At 33.0% G+C, this 11,795-nt stretch overlaps 1 protein-coding gene across 4 annotated transcripts; it reads left to right on the plus strand.

Annotated features, from left to right (window-relative positions):
- The first annotated feature begins 270 nt into the window (after nucleotides 1–270).
- On the plus strand, nucleotides 271–9,305 carry LOC107924443 (membrane-associated progesterone-binding protein 4). Of its 4 annotated transcripts, XM_016854903.2 has the most exons (9): nucleotides 271–479; nucleotides 568–644; nucleotides 726–797; nucleotides 1,118–1,155; nucleotides 1,918–1,980; nucleotides 2,149–2,192; nucleotides 2,621–2,667; nucleotides 7,840–8,014; nucleotides 8,903–9,305. In XM_016854903.2, the coding sequence occupies exons 1-9, from the start codon at nucleotides 381–383 to the stop codon at nucleotides 9,068–9,070; spliced, it is 783 nt and encodes a 260-aa protein (XP_016710392.1). In that variant the 5' UTR covers nucleotides 271–380; the 3' UTR covers nucleotides 9,071–9,305. The 4 variants fall into 4 exon arrangements, with proteins under 4 accessions (XP_016710392.1, XP_016710399.1, XP_040939943.1 ...); XM_016854910.2 differs by lacking the exon at nucleotides 1,918–1,980; XM_041084009.1 differs by lacking the exons at nucleotides 271–479; nucleotides 1,918–1,980 and having other exon boundaries at nucleotides 1,064–1,276.
- The last annotated feature ends 2,490 nt before the right edge of the window (nucleotides 9,306–11,795 follow it).

Below are 11,795 nucleotides of genomic sequence, written 5' to 3' on the forward strand. Positions count from 1 at the left end.
TAAAAATTTGATATGATTTAGTTTTCACAAATCACCAAATCCATTATCAATATAACTTCATTTTATCTTTACATATTGCTTACATAAATAATTATATTTATCTAATATATAAAAAATTAATATATTTATTTTTTAAATGTATATAATTAAATCAAAATAATTTTTTATTTACATTCAAATCAAAATCAAAATTTAATTCATATAAGATTATTTTATATACCAAATTACACTAATTATGAGATTTATATATATCTATATCTATGTAAAACTACATTTGACCAAATGGAAGAAAGTTGAAAATAGGAAGCATCAAAATTTGTCTGCTCTTCAACTGCTTTACCTAAACCAAAAGTTCAATTTGAATCTCGGCACCGGAAAAAATGGCATTTCCGGCTAAGAAATTTATAACCTCTTCTTTCTTTGGGTTTACACTTCTGGTCGCTCTAGTGGCTTTTCTCCTAAAATTTAACTCTTCACAGGTCTTCCATCTTGTTTTTCCTTTTTTTTCCTGTTCTTTTTTTGTGCTTGGAAATTTCAAATATTTTCTTCTTGGTTAATTTTATGCAGAAATTGTTCACTGTTGAAGAGCTGGCGCTATATAATGGAACTGGTGATTCATTACCCATACTCTTAGGAATTTTGGGGTACTTTCTTTTCCCTTATTCGTCATATTATTATATGAACATGTTCTAAAATGCTAATCCAATTTAATACTTTGTGATTAGATCTGTATTTGACGTTACGAAGGGAAAATCTCACTATGGTGCTGGAGGAGGTTACAATCATTTCGCTGGAAGGTTTGTTTGTTTTCTTTACTAGGAAATTGGGTCGTTCAAGTAGTTTATGTTACTTAATTATCCTATTTGTTTCCTTTCAGATATATGTTTATAAATATTTTATGCTAAACTGTATTTCTGCTTATTAGTTGCTATTACTTGTTCAAATTCTTTATGTTATTGACGAAACCTTTCAGAAGCTTTACTTAATTCCTAGTTTTGATACAATTATTCCCCCTTAACAAAGCTTGTTGGGCTATGTTCATGTGCGAATTGCATCCTTTCAGTGTATTTCCAAATCTGCAAACTGATTTCAATTTTGCTGAATGTTGAAAATTCAGAGATGCCTCTCGTGCATTTGTTTCTGGAAATTTTACAGGTAAATATTGTGATCCTTCAGCTTATTTGTCAGGATGGTTTTGAGGGTTTTGGTTTTAGAGAAAATGACTTAAAAGCTGTTCGGAAAATCAAAGTGAGGAGCAAACAAAGAAAAAGAATTAGTAAGCTGACTTAGACATATTCTGAATTAATTCTGATTGTACATAAGCTAAAGCAAAATTCTATGTCTCCTCTCAGGCAATTAAAAATCGGGAAATGGCCAACTATGGTTCCTCATTGATTGAACCAAACGAATGAATCATCTATTTTTAATTCCTTTCTTGACCATGAAATGCAACAGAAACAAATTTGGAATTGGTATTTGCATATCCTTGCAAGAAAGTGAGAGAAGGCTTGACTAGTTGGTTAATTTTCAAATCTTAACATGACTTGACTGAGATGGAGAAAGTCCTTGATGATTAACTCTAGAAGCAGCCCATAAGATAATTAAGATATTAAAGATTGTTTTCCTAGTGCTTTTTCCAGTCACCATCTTCTGTTAGGGTCATTAGAAACATAGGAGGGTTATTGTCACAAAGTCCACAACCTTTAATGCAAATTAAAAAAGATGTTAATAAAAGTTGGGACTAAATTCTAAGAAAATTAGAATCATACTGATCACTGGCTTATGCTGTAATAGATATTAGCAATTGGGCACATTTAAGCTATATGCATTTTTTTATTCCCAAGTCTTGTTAAGTTCTTTTATGCTTGACAATATAAATGTTTCATTGATACCAAATAGAATGAACTTTACTTCTAGGCTTAACCTCAGGTTATGATGCTAAATACAAACACAAAAAAGAGGTTCTGAAAACTGATGAAGGTACGCACATACAATGTGCATCTTTGTCGTCACTACATTGACAAAATAACAAATTGTGTATGGAGTAAATTTCTTTTAGAAAATATTACATATCTAAGAGCTGCCATAGAAAATTTCATTTTAGCTTGATAAATATTTTTATCCCTTGTTTCTTCAATTTTCAAACAGGAGATGGACTTACAGATTCATTGCGAGGTTTATCCAGCACCGAGGTAATGATGCATTTCCTCTTCCCTTTCAGGGGTATGCTATTATATGTTTGCCTTTTGATTTATCCATAAGCTAATGGAGGTTAATCATTAATCAAAAGCAAAAGAAAACTACACTTTAAGTAAAAGGAGCACTTAAGCTATTTTTGGCATCTTTTTTTTTTGACATTTGGGTTTGGTTATTTTTCTTACAAATGCTTTTTGTTGGCATCTTTTTCACAATTATTTGTTTTTGTGTATGAATGCATGTTTCTCCACCGAATATCATGTTAGTAAATTACTCTGTTTTCATTTTGTTACTCCAATTTTCTTCTTTCAAAAATACTAGCAGTACAAGATGGGCGTCTTTGGTGTTTCTTACATGTTTCTTGTCTGATGCCATATATTAGTTATAAAATTAATTTGTCTGACTCAGTTATTCATCTTTGTAGGTTCATAGTGTAGTTGGATGGCGAGACTTCTACTTCAGAAGCTACAAGTAAGTTCCTTACTGTTCATTATTCTTTCATGAAGACTGTCCAAATTTCTTTGTAACTATAGAACATTGATAATTTTGTATTCAAACCTATCAAGAAGAAAACACATGTTCCATATGTCCCATAGATGTTTAGTTCTAAAACCACTAAGAGAGTCCAATTTAGGGCTTTATGTTTAGCTGAATTATTTCTCTTATGTATGGTAATGCAAGGAGCAATACGTAAAACACTTTAGGAGCTTGACTATGCCACTTCGACATATCATTTTCTAGTGGGATCCCCATCTCGACACAATGAGACTTTGGAATTGATATGGGATTTGAATTGGATTTGTTGTATATGGTTGAGGAACTTTGTTGTCGATTGGAACAAATCAATTGTTGCAATAAAATTAAGAAATGACGAGTTTTTATTTATTTATTTTTTATATTCATACTCATGGTAATTGTTAGCCTATATTCAAATCAAATGTCGAGTTAGCTTCGTCAATTCATATGGGCTTCCATGACCAACCCCATATACACTTTCAAGCCACTAAGGTTACTATGAGAAATCCAAATAGAAACATAAAAATAAAGTAAACAAGAATTAAAGATAAAAGCTTAGTGTAATTATAACAATGCTCCCCCTTGAAATCATCCTTGGCATCAAGGATGGAACATTGATATTTCTACCGTAGATACCATAAACAATCCCATGTTGTATACTAGGGAAAACAATTACTATATTGCACCTAAACTTTAGCGATCATCCTGCCCCTTCTTTTATTAAATCCACTATCTAGCACTGCTATTGGTTCTTGAGCTAAGAGCCCATCATCATCAGCCAAAGGAAGGTGTGATTGATTGAGCCCATTTCCCACATGCTTCTTCAATTGGGAAATATAGAATACAGGTGATTGAGTGAGATCCTATCTTCTTCACAACTTCATATGGACTAAAATACCTAGTTGTTGGCTATGAACACATTCTGTTGGCCATTGTCTTTTACCTGTACTATTGCAATTTCGCGTACACCCGGTCTCTTGCAATTGACAATCAAATGTACTTTTATCCATTTGTTGTTTCATCCTCTATCGAGCCCTTTCAAGAAGAAACTTCAGCAGCTTAATCGCAACTTCTCATACTTGTGAACTCATCTATGGCCCCAATAGTTGAATTCCAAGGCAAATATGGAATTTGATTAGGAGTTGGTTGTTGATAAACTAACTCATAAGGAGTATTTTGTGTTGAAGTGTGAAAGTTGGTGTTATACCAACACTTTGCCAAGGGTATTCACCTAGCCCAATCCTTAGGTCTCACCTACCATCCAGTGTAAGTAAATCTTTATTCCACAGTTAACCACTTTGGCTGTTAGTCTGACGGTGGTATGCAAAACATTTTGATTTTGACCATGACAACCTAAATAATTTCTTCTAAAGAGTACTTGTGAAGATTGTCTCGACCAGTAACGATATTTGAGGGAGTGACCATTCATTCTGTGTGTTTTAAAATAATTAAATTTTAAGATTGGATTTAATGCAAGTGTACGATGTCAAGTTATTGTATAGATCTTGTTTACAATGAAAAACTTTGGTGAAATACTCTTAAGGATCATGGCCAAGGGAGAATCAAAATGGTTAAACCTTTGTTAAATTTCGAATACTCTAAACTAGCAAGCCAAGCACCAATTTACTCAAATTAGGTGTTATCAACATTATATTCATTTGAATTAACACTAATTTAGACAACTCAATGATTTGAATTCTAAAAACCAAACTCTCAAGTCTTTCCCCAACAAGTCTATAGTAATGGTCAATTGATCTATCTAATGGCTATGGAACGAGATACTAAATTGATTTGTTGTATAACTAATCCTAGGTTCTCTCGGTCTTTCTACTTGCATCAGACTAAAATTCGCCATTAGAGTCTTCGCTCTCACATTTTGGCTCTAGCATACACTAGGTATCTCGATTTGTCAATGCTTAAGGAGGTTAACTGATTTAGTTAAGCTAGAGTCATTCTCCATTTTGTAACTTAGTCGGCCTCTATTTTCCATGGTTTATGACTTTACCAAAGGTCGTTAATCTTGGGTAACTTTAGTTTATGAATCTACACAAGCAATTGCACAATTCATCAATTTAACTTATAAACCAACTTAACATTGCCATTAAACGTCACAATCAACCATTTAAGCAATTACCCTACCATAGAGGCTGTTGACATTACATTGATGGACAGGGATAAGGCTTTGCCCAACATTAGAGATAGATTGCTTCAAGCGCAACAACGCATGAAGATTTATTATGAAAAGGGTCATAGAGATGTGTTGTTGGCTTCGCTTACAATCCTAACGTTAACATTCTATCAGGCAATCGGATTCTCATAAGTTGTCTCCCCAATACTATGATCCTTTTCAAATTATTTGCAAGATTGGTCTTGTGACATACGAATTGCAGCTACCTTCAAACAGCAAAATTCTTAATGTTTTCCATGTTTCTTTATGGAAGGCTTTTAAAGGTGATAATCCTTTTGCGTCACCTACTCTTCCACCGATACAAGATGGTCGTATTGTTCATGCTCCTGCTTCTGTTATTTGGATTTGTCTCAATTGTGGTCACCAAGAACTCTTAGTTCACTGGATTGGTTTGCCTAGTTTTGATGCTAATTAAGAAGATTTGGATCAATTCCGTGCGGCTTATCTTGACTTTGAGCTTGAGGACAAGCTTTTTCTGCGGGAGGGGGGTAATGTTGTGGGTGCTTTTATAGGTCACACATATGAGAGGAAAAATGACTTTAGTTTAAGTCTCTAAAGTAAAACTATTTACTTTTTATTTTACGTTACATTACTTTCACTGTTGGGTTAGTTTATTTTAAGCTATTTTTAATTATTAGGGTTAAGTTGTTTTACTTCCTTCTAGAAACTTCTTCTAGAAATGTCTTTTTATGATAGTCTCTATTTAAGGACCCATTGGAGAATAAAATGATAAGCAGAATTTCAATCTACTTTAAAAGAGATCTAAGCGTCTCCCTAAATGAGTCCTGAAGGTTTCAGCCTCTCTTCGACGAGCTGATCATCAATCACCATAGGTCATTCTAGGAATAGTTATAAAGGGAAGGCCATCGCTTCTAGTGTTCTCCTTAATCGCTCAGTGATTTAATCCTGTTCCCATGTTCTCAACAATAACGTTCGAGCATTCTTGTTTCTTCTAACAAATCAAGTATATACTTCTTTGAGAAGCAAAGATTCCATTCCTTGAATCCGTTGCTTCCATCTCTAGAACTTGTGTTGTCAAGGTCCTTGATCTCGAATTCTTTTTTCCAATACCTCCTTTAAAATATTCATCTTCTAGATATCATTCCTTGTTAAGATTATATCATCTACATGCATAATAAGGCTGGAGGTTTTCATTGTGTATGTTTGACGAACAAATTATGATCTGCTTGACTTTGAAAATATCCTTTTGCAACAGAGGAGGATTCCAATTGTATTGAGTTTTGCAACAGAGCAAACGTGTCTTGGTAGTCGATTACATAGGACTGAGTGAATCCTTTTGCAATGATTCTGGCCTTGAATCTGTCCACACTTGCATCTTGTTTATATTTTAGTGTAAAGACCCATTTGCATCCTATTGGATTCTTGTTTGGTGGCAAATCTATAATCTCCCAGGTTTCATTCTTTTTCAAGGCTTGAATTTCTTCATTCACAGCTTTTCTATATTCTTGTTCCTTTAGGGCTTTATAGATGGGTTTTTTAGAATTGTAATATTGTCTGGATTAGTCATCGATGCTCGAAATTAGAGGACAACCCTTCATATAAGCAATAGGACAATCCAAATCATTAAAGGCCAGCTCATTAGAATCCGAGTTTGTGTTACCTGGTGAGTGTTTATCAAAATTTGAACTTGGATCAGACTCCTGATTGCTAAATTAGTGTTGGTTCCTCAATCTCCTGTCTGCTTCTTTTCTTCCCAGTGTATACAAAGAGATCTCTATTGGGTTTTAAAGGTGTTTCACTGTTCCTGGTGCGGGAGTTTGGGACTCATGTCTCACTTCAAACCTTGAAGTATTCTTTAGCTTTATGAGTTCTCAGGACTTGTATCTTTGTTTGAGACTGTGTTTGGACCATGGTGTTGAAGTATTTTAAAATTTTGCCCCACTTCAGGTTTTTCTTTAATTAGGAATGCCTACATAAGTCTAGTGTGATCATCTATGATTGAAACAAATCACAACAGCCTGTAATAGTTCTTACCTTAGATGGTCCCAACACTCCACTATAGATTATTGAGAAAGTTTAACTTATATGAATGACTAGGATATATGTTTCGTGTATGTTTGGAGAGTTGAAAAATCTCACACTAAAATTCTTGGTATTTTACTCTTAAACAAGGAAATAACTTCTTAAGATGCACGAAATTTCGTTGTCCTAGTCTATAATGCCATAACATAACAAGGTTATTGTCTGAGGAAGAAATAAAGTCAAAGTATTTTGGGATTGACCCAGAAGACACTTGGGCTTGGTGGCTTTATTCTTTGGCTAGCAGGAATTTAAGAAGATAGAGACCCGAGCACGATTCAACCTTTTCAATCATCCAACACAAGTTCAAGTCTTGAAATGCACATTAATTTTGATAAAATTTAGTAACACTCCTATTCTTTTGTAAGATTACTTATGGACAGAAGATTAGAATCTAGATTTGGAACCAAAAGAATGGAGTGGAGGATTAGGTCCTTCAAAATTTTAATGAACTTGTCAACTATTTTTGAGAGAGATCCATCTGCTATCTTTATTGTTAGATTCTCATAACATAGTTTTAAAGATTCAAATAATGTCTCATCACCTGTCCTATGGTTGGTTGCTCCTAAGTCCACAATCCAATCACTTCCCTTAAGTGTTGTTGGGAGCAGACTGGTTGGTTTTGAACCGGAAACCGGCTGATCCGGTGGTTCAACCAGTGTCTTAAAACCGTTTTGACCAGGACTGTTTTAAACCGGAATCGGATAAACCAGAAAAAAAACTGTATGGACCAGTTTTTAAATATTGTCTTTGCCTTTGGCTTTATTCTTCATGGCTTTACTCTTGAATTTACATCTGTTGCCATTAAGTACCCATCAATCCAGACAAAACCCATCGCAACTTTTCAGCAATTATCAAAATGATTTCTAATCTGTTTAATTCTTGATTCTTAATTGCAGATTTGTTGGAAGGCTTGTGGGTCGCTACTATGATAGCCAAGGAAATCCCACAAAATATCTAAAGGGAGCAGAAGCAAAGGCTGCTAGAGGAGCACAACTCATGGAGAAACAAAAAGAAATGGAAGCTAAGCAACCCAGTTGCAATTCAAGATGGAGTCAAGATGATGGTGGAGAGGTATGTGCTCTCATAGCTTTAAAATTGGGATGGGAAACCTTCCAATTTAACTTAAGCAAAGTTAAGTAGCCTGCTGAAATTCACACCCTGCTCATACCTCCCAACAGATGATTACTCTCCAGAAAATCCATTTTGTTTCTTCTATGACATATGTAAAGTAAAAAAGCTTAATAAGTTAACCAGACTTCTGTCTGGACATGTTGTAGAAGCATAAAAAACGTGAAGCTGATATCCCTAAAGCTCCAATGGCTCCTTGCCCTTAGCTAAAAATAAATATTTCCTATACCTTTTAAATAAATGGAGCTAAAATTAATGATGATAGATATGAAAAACGAATGAAGATGATAAGCCTGCTCGAAGATGTCTAAAATTTGTTATTTTTTTGATTTCATAATATAAACAATAATTGTTTTCCTTTCTGCTTCTTACTTTTGGTCTTGAGGATAGGCCACTGGCTTGAACACCATGACCTATAGTTGAGGTTCCAGAAATGGAGTAAAAATAGGTTAGAGCACACTTGTGCACATGAATACCTCAAATCACACACTGACACACGGATAAAGGAGAAAGCTTTGACCCAAGTTTTGAAATTTCAACATATCAATTGTAAGGGTATGGGGCCCTCTTTTCACATATACAGATGATCTATTCACAGACCTTAACGTGTATGATAGACCTTTATGTTCTCTTTTATGCAGTTATACTTGGCCTCTCCATTTTCCTTTTTCCCATTGAGTAGGTGTTAAATTTTTTTTTCCTAATTTATATTTTCTTTCATTAATGGCATTTGCTAACAAGGAGCACGTAGTTGAGTTGTTACACAAATGATGTAACATTTCAAGGCATCTCTAATTGACCTTATGCCTTATCTCATATTGTTTTAATCAGGTTTGGTGTGATAATGGCTTCCCAAGATTGGTTCAGAGACCTTTAGAAATTGCTTTGACGGGAAAGATGAGCAAGCGATGTGCCTGCTATAATGAAGATCAACTTGGCCAGCCAGGGTTAGAGGTCTATAGTGGATGTGATTACCTTGCAAAGAGATGCCGAGTTTAAATGAAAGAGCTTGAAGAAATCATTTGTATAGTTGAAGCCCCTTAAACTCCAGTGAACTTTTTGAAGATAGGAGGTTGGCAAAGAGTGAAGTGTACCCATGTTACGCACTTCATTGCTAACCTGAATTATTTGTTGCTTAATTTTCCTGGATTATCGTTGGTCTGTTTTGAGTAAATTGAAAGAGTGTCAATTCATGTATGCTATTGCAGCTATAGAAATTTGTGGTTTCTTTCCATCATTTTTTTTTCAGTTAAATACTAAGATAAAATCTTTAGATAATTCATGGATAAACAGAAAAGGAAAACAAGAATGAAGTTCAAAGTCGGCAGTATATGGTTAGTGTTCGGATCATATTTATGAATAATTTTCTTGACTGATGTAGTATTTTTTTTTTGGTATAATCAAAGTTTTATGTTACAATCTGAGGGGACGGTGATTTCTCGATTCAAGCTCTAGATTTTCAAGTGTCAAAATATACAACTTTTAATCATTTGCTTGTTTGAGTTGCTGCAGTTTGAACTTTTAGAATTAGTACAGGAAGAATAATTTATACGGGAATAGACAAATTTTTATAGGGCATTTTATTTTGATAATATTTAATCATCTTAAAAGAAAAAACAAAAACAACAATCTAAAAATGAATCCTACGTTTGGTAGTAGGAGTATTATTTTTTATACATGTTTTAGCCATATTAGTAATTTTTAACTATGATTTGCTTGTGGTAAAGGGAATATATATCTTTTCTTTACTTATTTTGGGATTTTATTTTTTTTACAAGATTTTTTATTCATCCTTTCAATTTTAAATTTAATGATTGGAAGAATTTTATTCTTTCAACTAAAACAAAATGAAATTAAAGGGTAATGTGGGATTTTGTTTAAAGAAAACCTAAAATTAATGTAATGACTCGATTTTCAGTGGTGTCAAAAAATGCAATTTCGAAACCTTATTTTTGTAAACAGAGTTCATAAATATAAAATAGGGATTTTTATAAAGTTAATATAACAATATATTGAAGTTTGATTAAGTAATTTAACTGAGAAATTAGTAATTAAAGCTTAAGGGCTAAATTGTAAAAGTCTAATCGCTATAGAATTTTAATTAAGAAAAGACTTGGGGACCTATATAGCAATTATCCAAAGGACCAAAATGGATATTTAACCAAGTATATAAATAGATGTTAGTGGAGTGTGATGATTAGTTTCCCTTAAACTAATTTAGTGATTAATAATGAATTCATTAAAAATTAATTATAATTAATTAAGGTTAATTAATCATTAATCATACTATATATACTAATAGATAGTGGAAAGATGAAAGAATCATCTTCTCCCTAAAGCCACCATCATCCATCATTTTTAAAGGAAAGAAGAAACCTTCAAATTCCCTTAAGCAATCAACCAAAAAAATCAAGTAAGTACCTTAACCAATTTTTTTTTATTTTTATAGAAATTGAATCATAGGAGGTTGATTTAGCTAGCCTATGTATCAAATTGTTCAATTGTTGAGCTTATAGCAAGTTGCCATTTTTGAGAAATTAATGAATTAGGCTTGAAATTGATAGAAATTAAGCTTAGATCATGTTAATAACTAAATTGTAAAGCTTAATAAGCTTGGTTGTTAATTTTCTAACATTAGGGACCAAATTGAATAAATTGAAAACCTATTATGAAATTATTCTAGGAATAGAAGGTATAGGGTCACTAATGAAAGAATGTGAAATCGGATTTTAATTTGATGCTAAATATTGAAAAATATGCTTATCCCAAGTATAGGAACTAAATTGAATAAAATAAAAAATATGCTTAGATTTTTATTTGAATGTGAATTGGATGAATTCTGATATTTTTTCCTTTATTAATTATTGCTTGTAGCTAAAGACGACGCTGAGCAGTCAAGAGGGAAAGGAAAAGTGAGAGTCGTCGAAGAGTGATGCGAGGAATCAATTTGTACTTTTTTGATTCAAGATCAACTTAATTATTTGCATATTCATGTTAATTGCATGATTAAGTATTGATGTGAGTACATAATTGTAGTATGAATTGATTCGTTGTGATTGATATTGAAAATCAAGATATTGGACTAAATTGAATAAAATAGAAAGTAGTATGATTTAATTGATACATGATATGTGATGTAAAAATAGATTGAAACATGTTATATGATATGAGAAAATTGTGAACTGATGATGAAATGAGAATGATGATATGTGAATTGAATTATATAATGTAATTGAAACATTGGTTACCATATTAGTTGTTCGTACAAAGTCCAATATAATTGGCATGCCATAGGGTCAGCTATAATGATTTGAAACTATCGTTGTTGGGCAACCTAAGGTGGTAAAATGTAAATATGTTAGTAGTTAACATTTTCGGGCAACTCGAGATGATAGAATAATCAACTTGTGAAAACCGTCGTTGTCGGGTAACCCAAGATGGTAAAGTGTGTATATAGTGAAAACCATCATTTTTGGGCCATCCGGGATGATAGAATAAGCAAATGCTAAAAGCTATTGTTTTCGGGCAACACGGGGTGGTAGTATGTACATGTTCTAGTGGTCATCATTGTCAAGCAACCCTGGATGATAAAGTAAAAGATCTGTGTATCCGTTTTAGTCCGAGTCAGTTTAATAGGGACTATAAAATGTAAGCTTGATAAATGATATTGAATTTTGATGATATAATGATATGAAACTATATGTGTATATATATGTAATTCATG

Source organism: Gossypium hirsutum, chromosome A12 (assembly GCF_007990345.1).
Source record: "Gossypium hirsutum isolate 1008001.06 chromosome A12, Gossypium_hirsutum_v2.1, whole genome shotgun sequence".
NCBI lineage: Eukaryota > Viridiplantae > Streptophyta > Magnoliopsida > Malvales > Malvaceae > Gossypium > Gossypium hirsutum.

Excerpts from the sequence above, each read along its gene's own strand:
- LOC107924443 (XM_016854903.2), top strand. The coding sequence starts at position 381 with ATGGCATTTCCGGCTAAGAAATTTATAACCTCTTCTTTCTTTGGGTTT. Across the intron at positions 798-1,117 it reads TACAATCATTTCGCTGGAAG|AGATGCCTCTCGTGCATTTG; the intron begins GTTTGTTTGTTT and ends TTGAAAATTCAG. Across the intron at positions 1,981-2,148 it reads GGTTCTGAAAACTGATGAAG|GAGATGGACTTACAGATTCA; the intron begins GTACGCACATAC and ends ATTTTCAAACAG.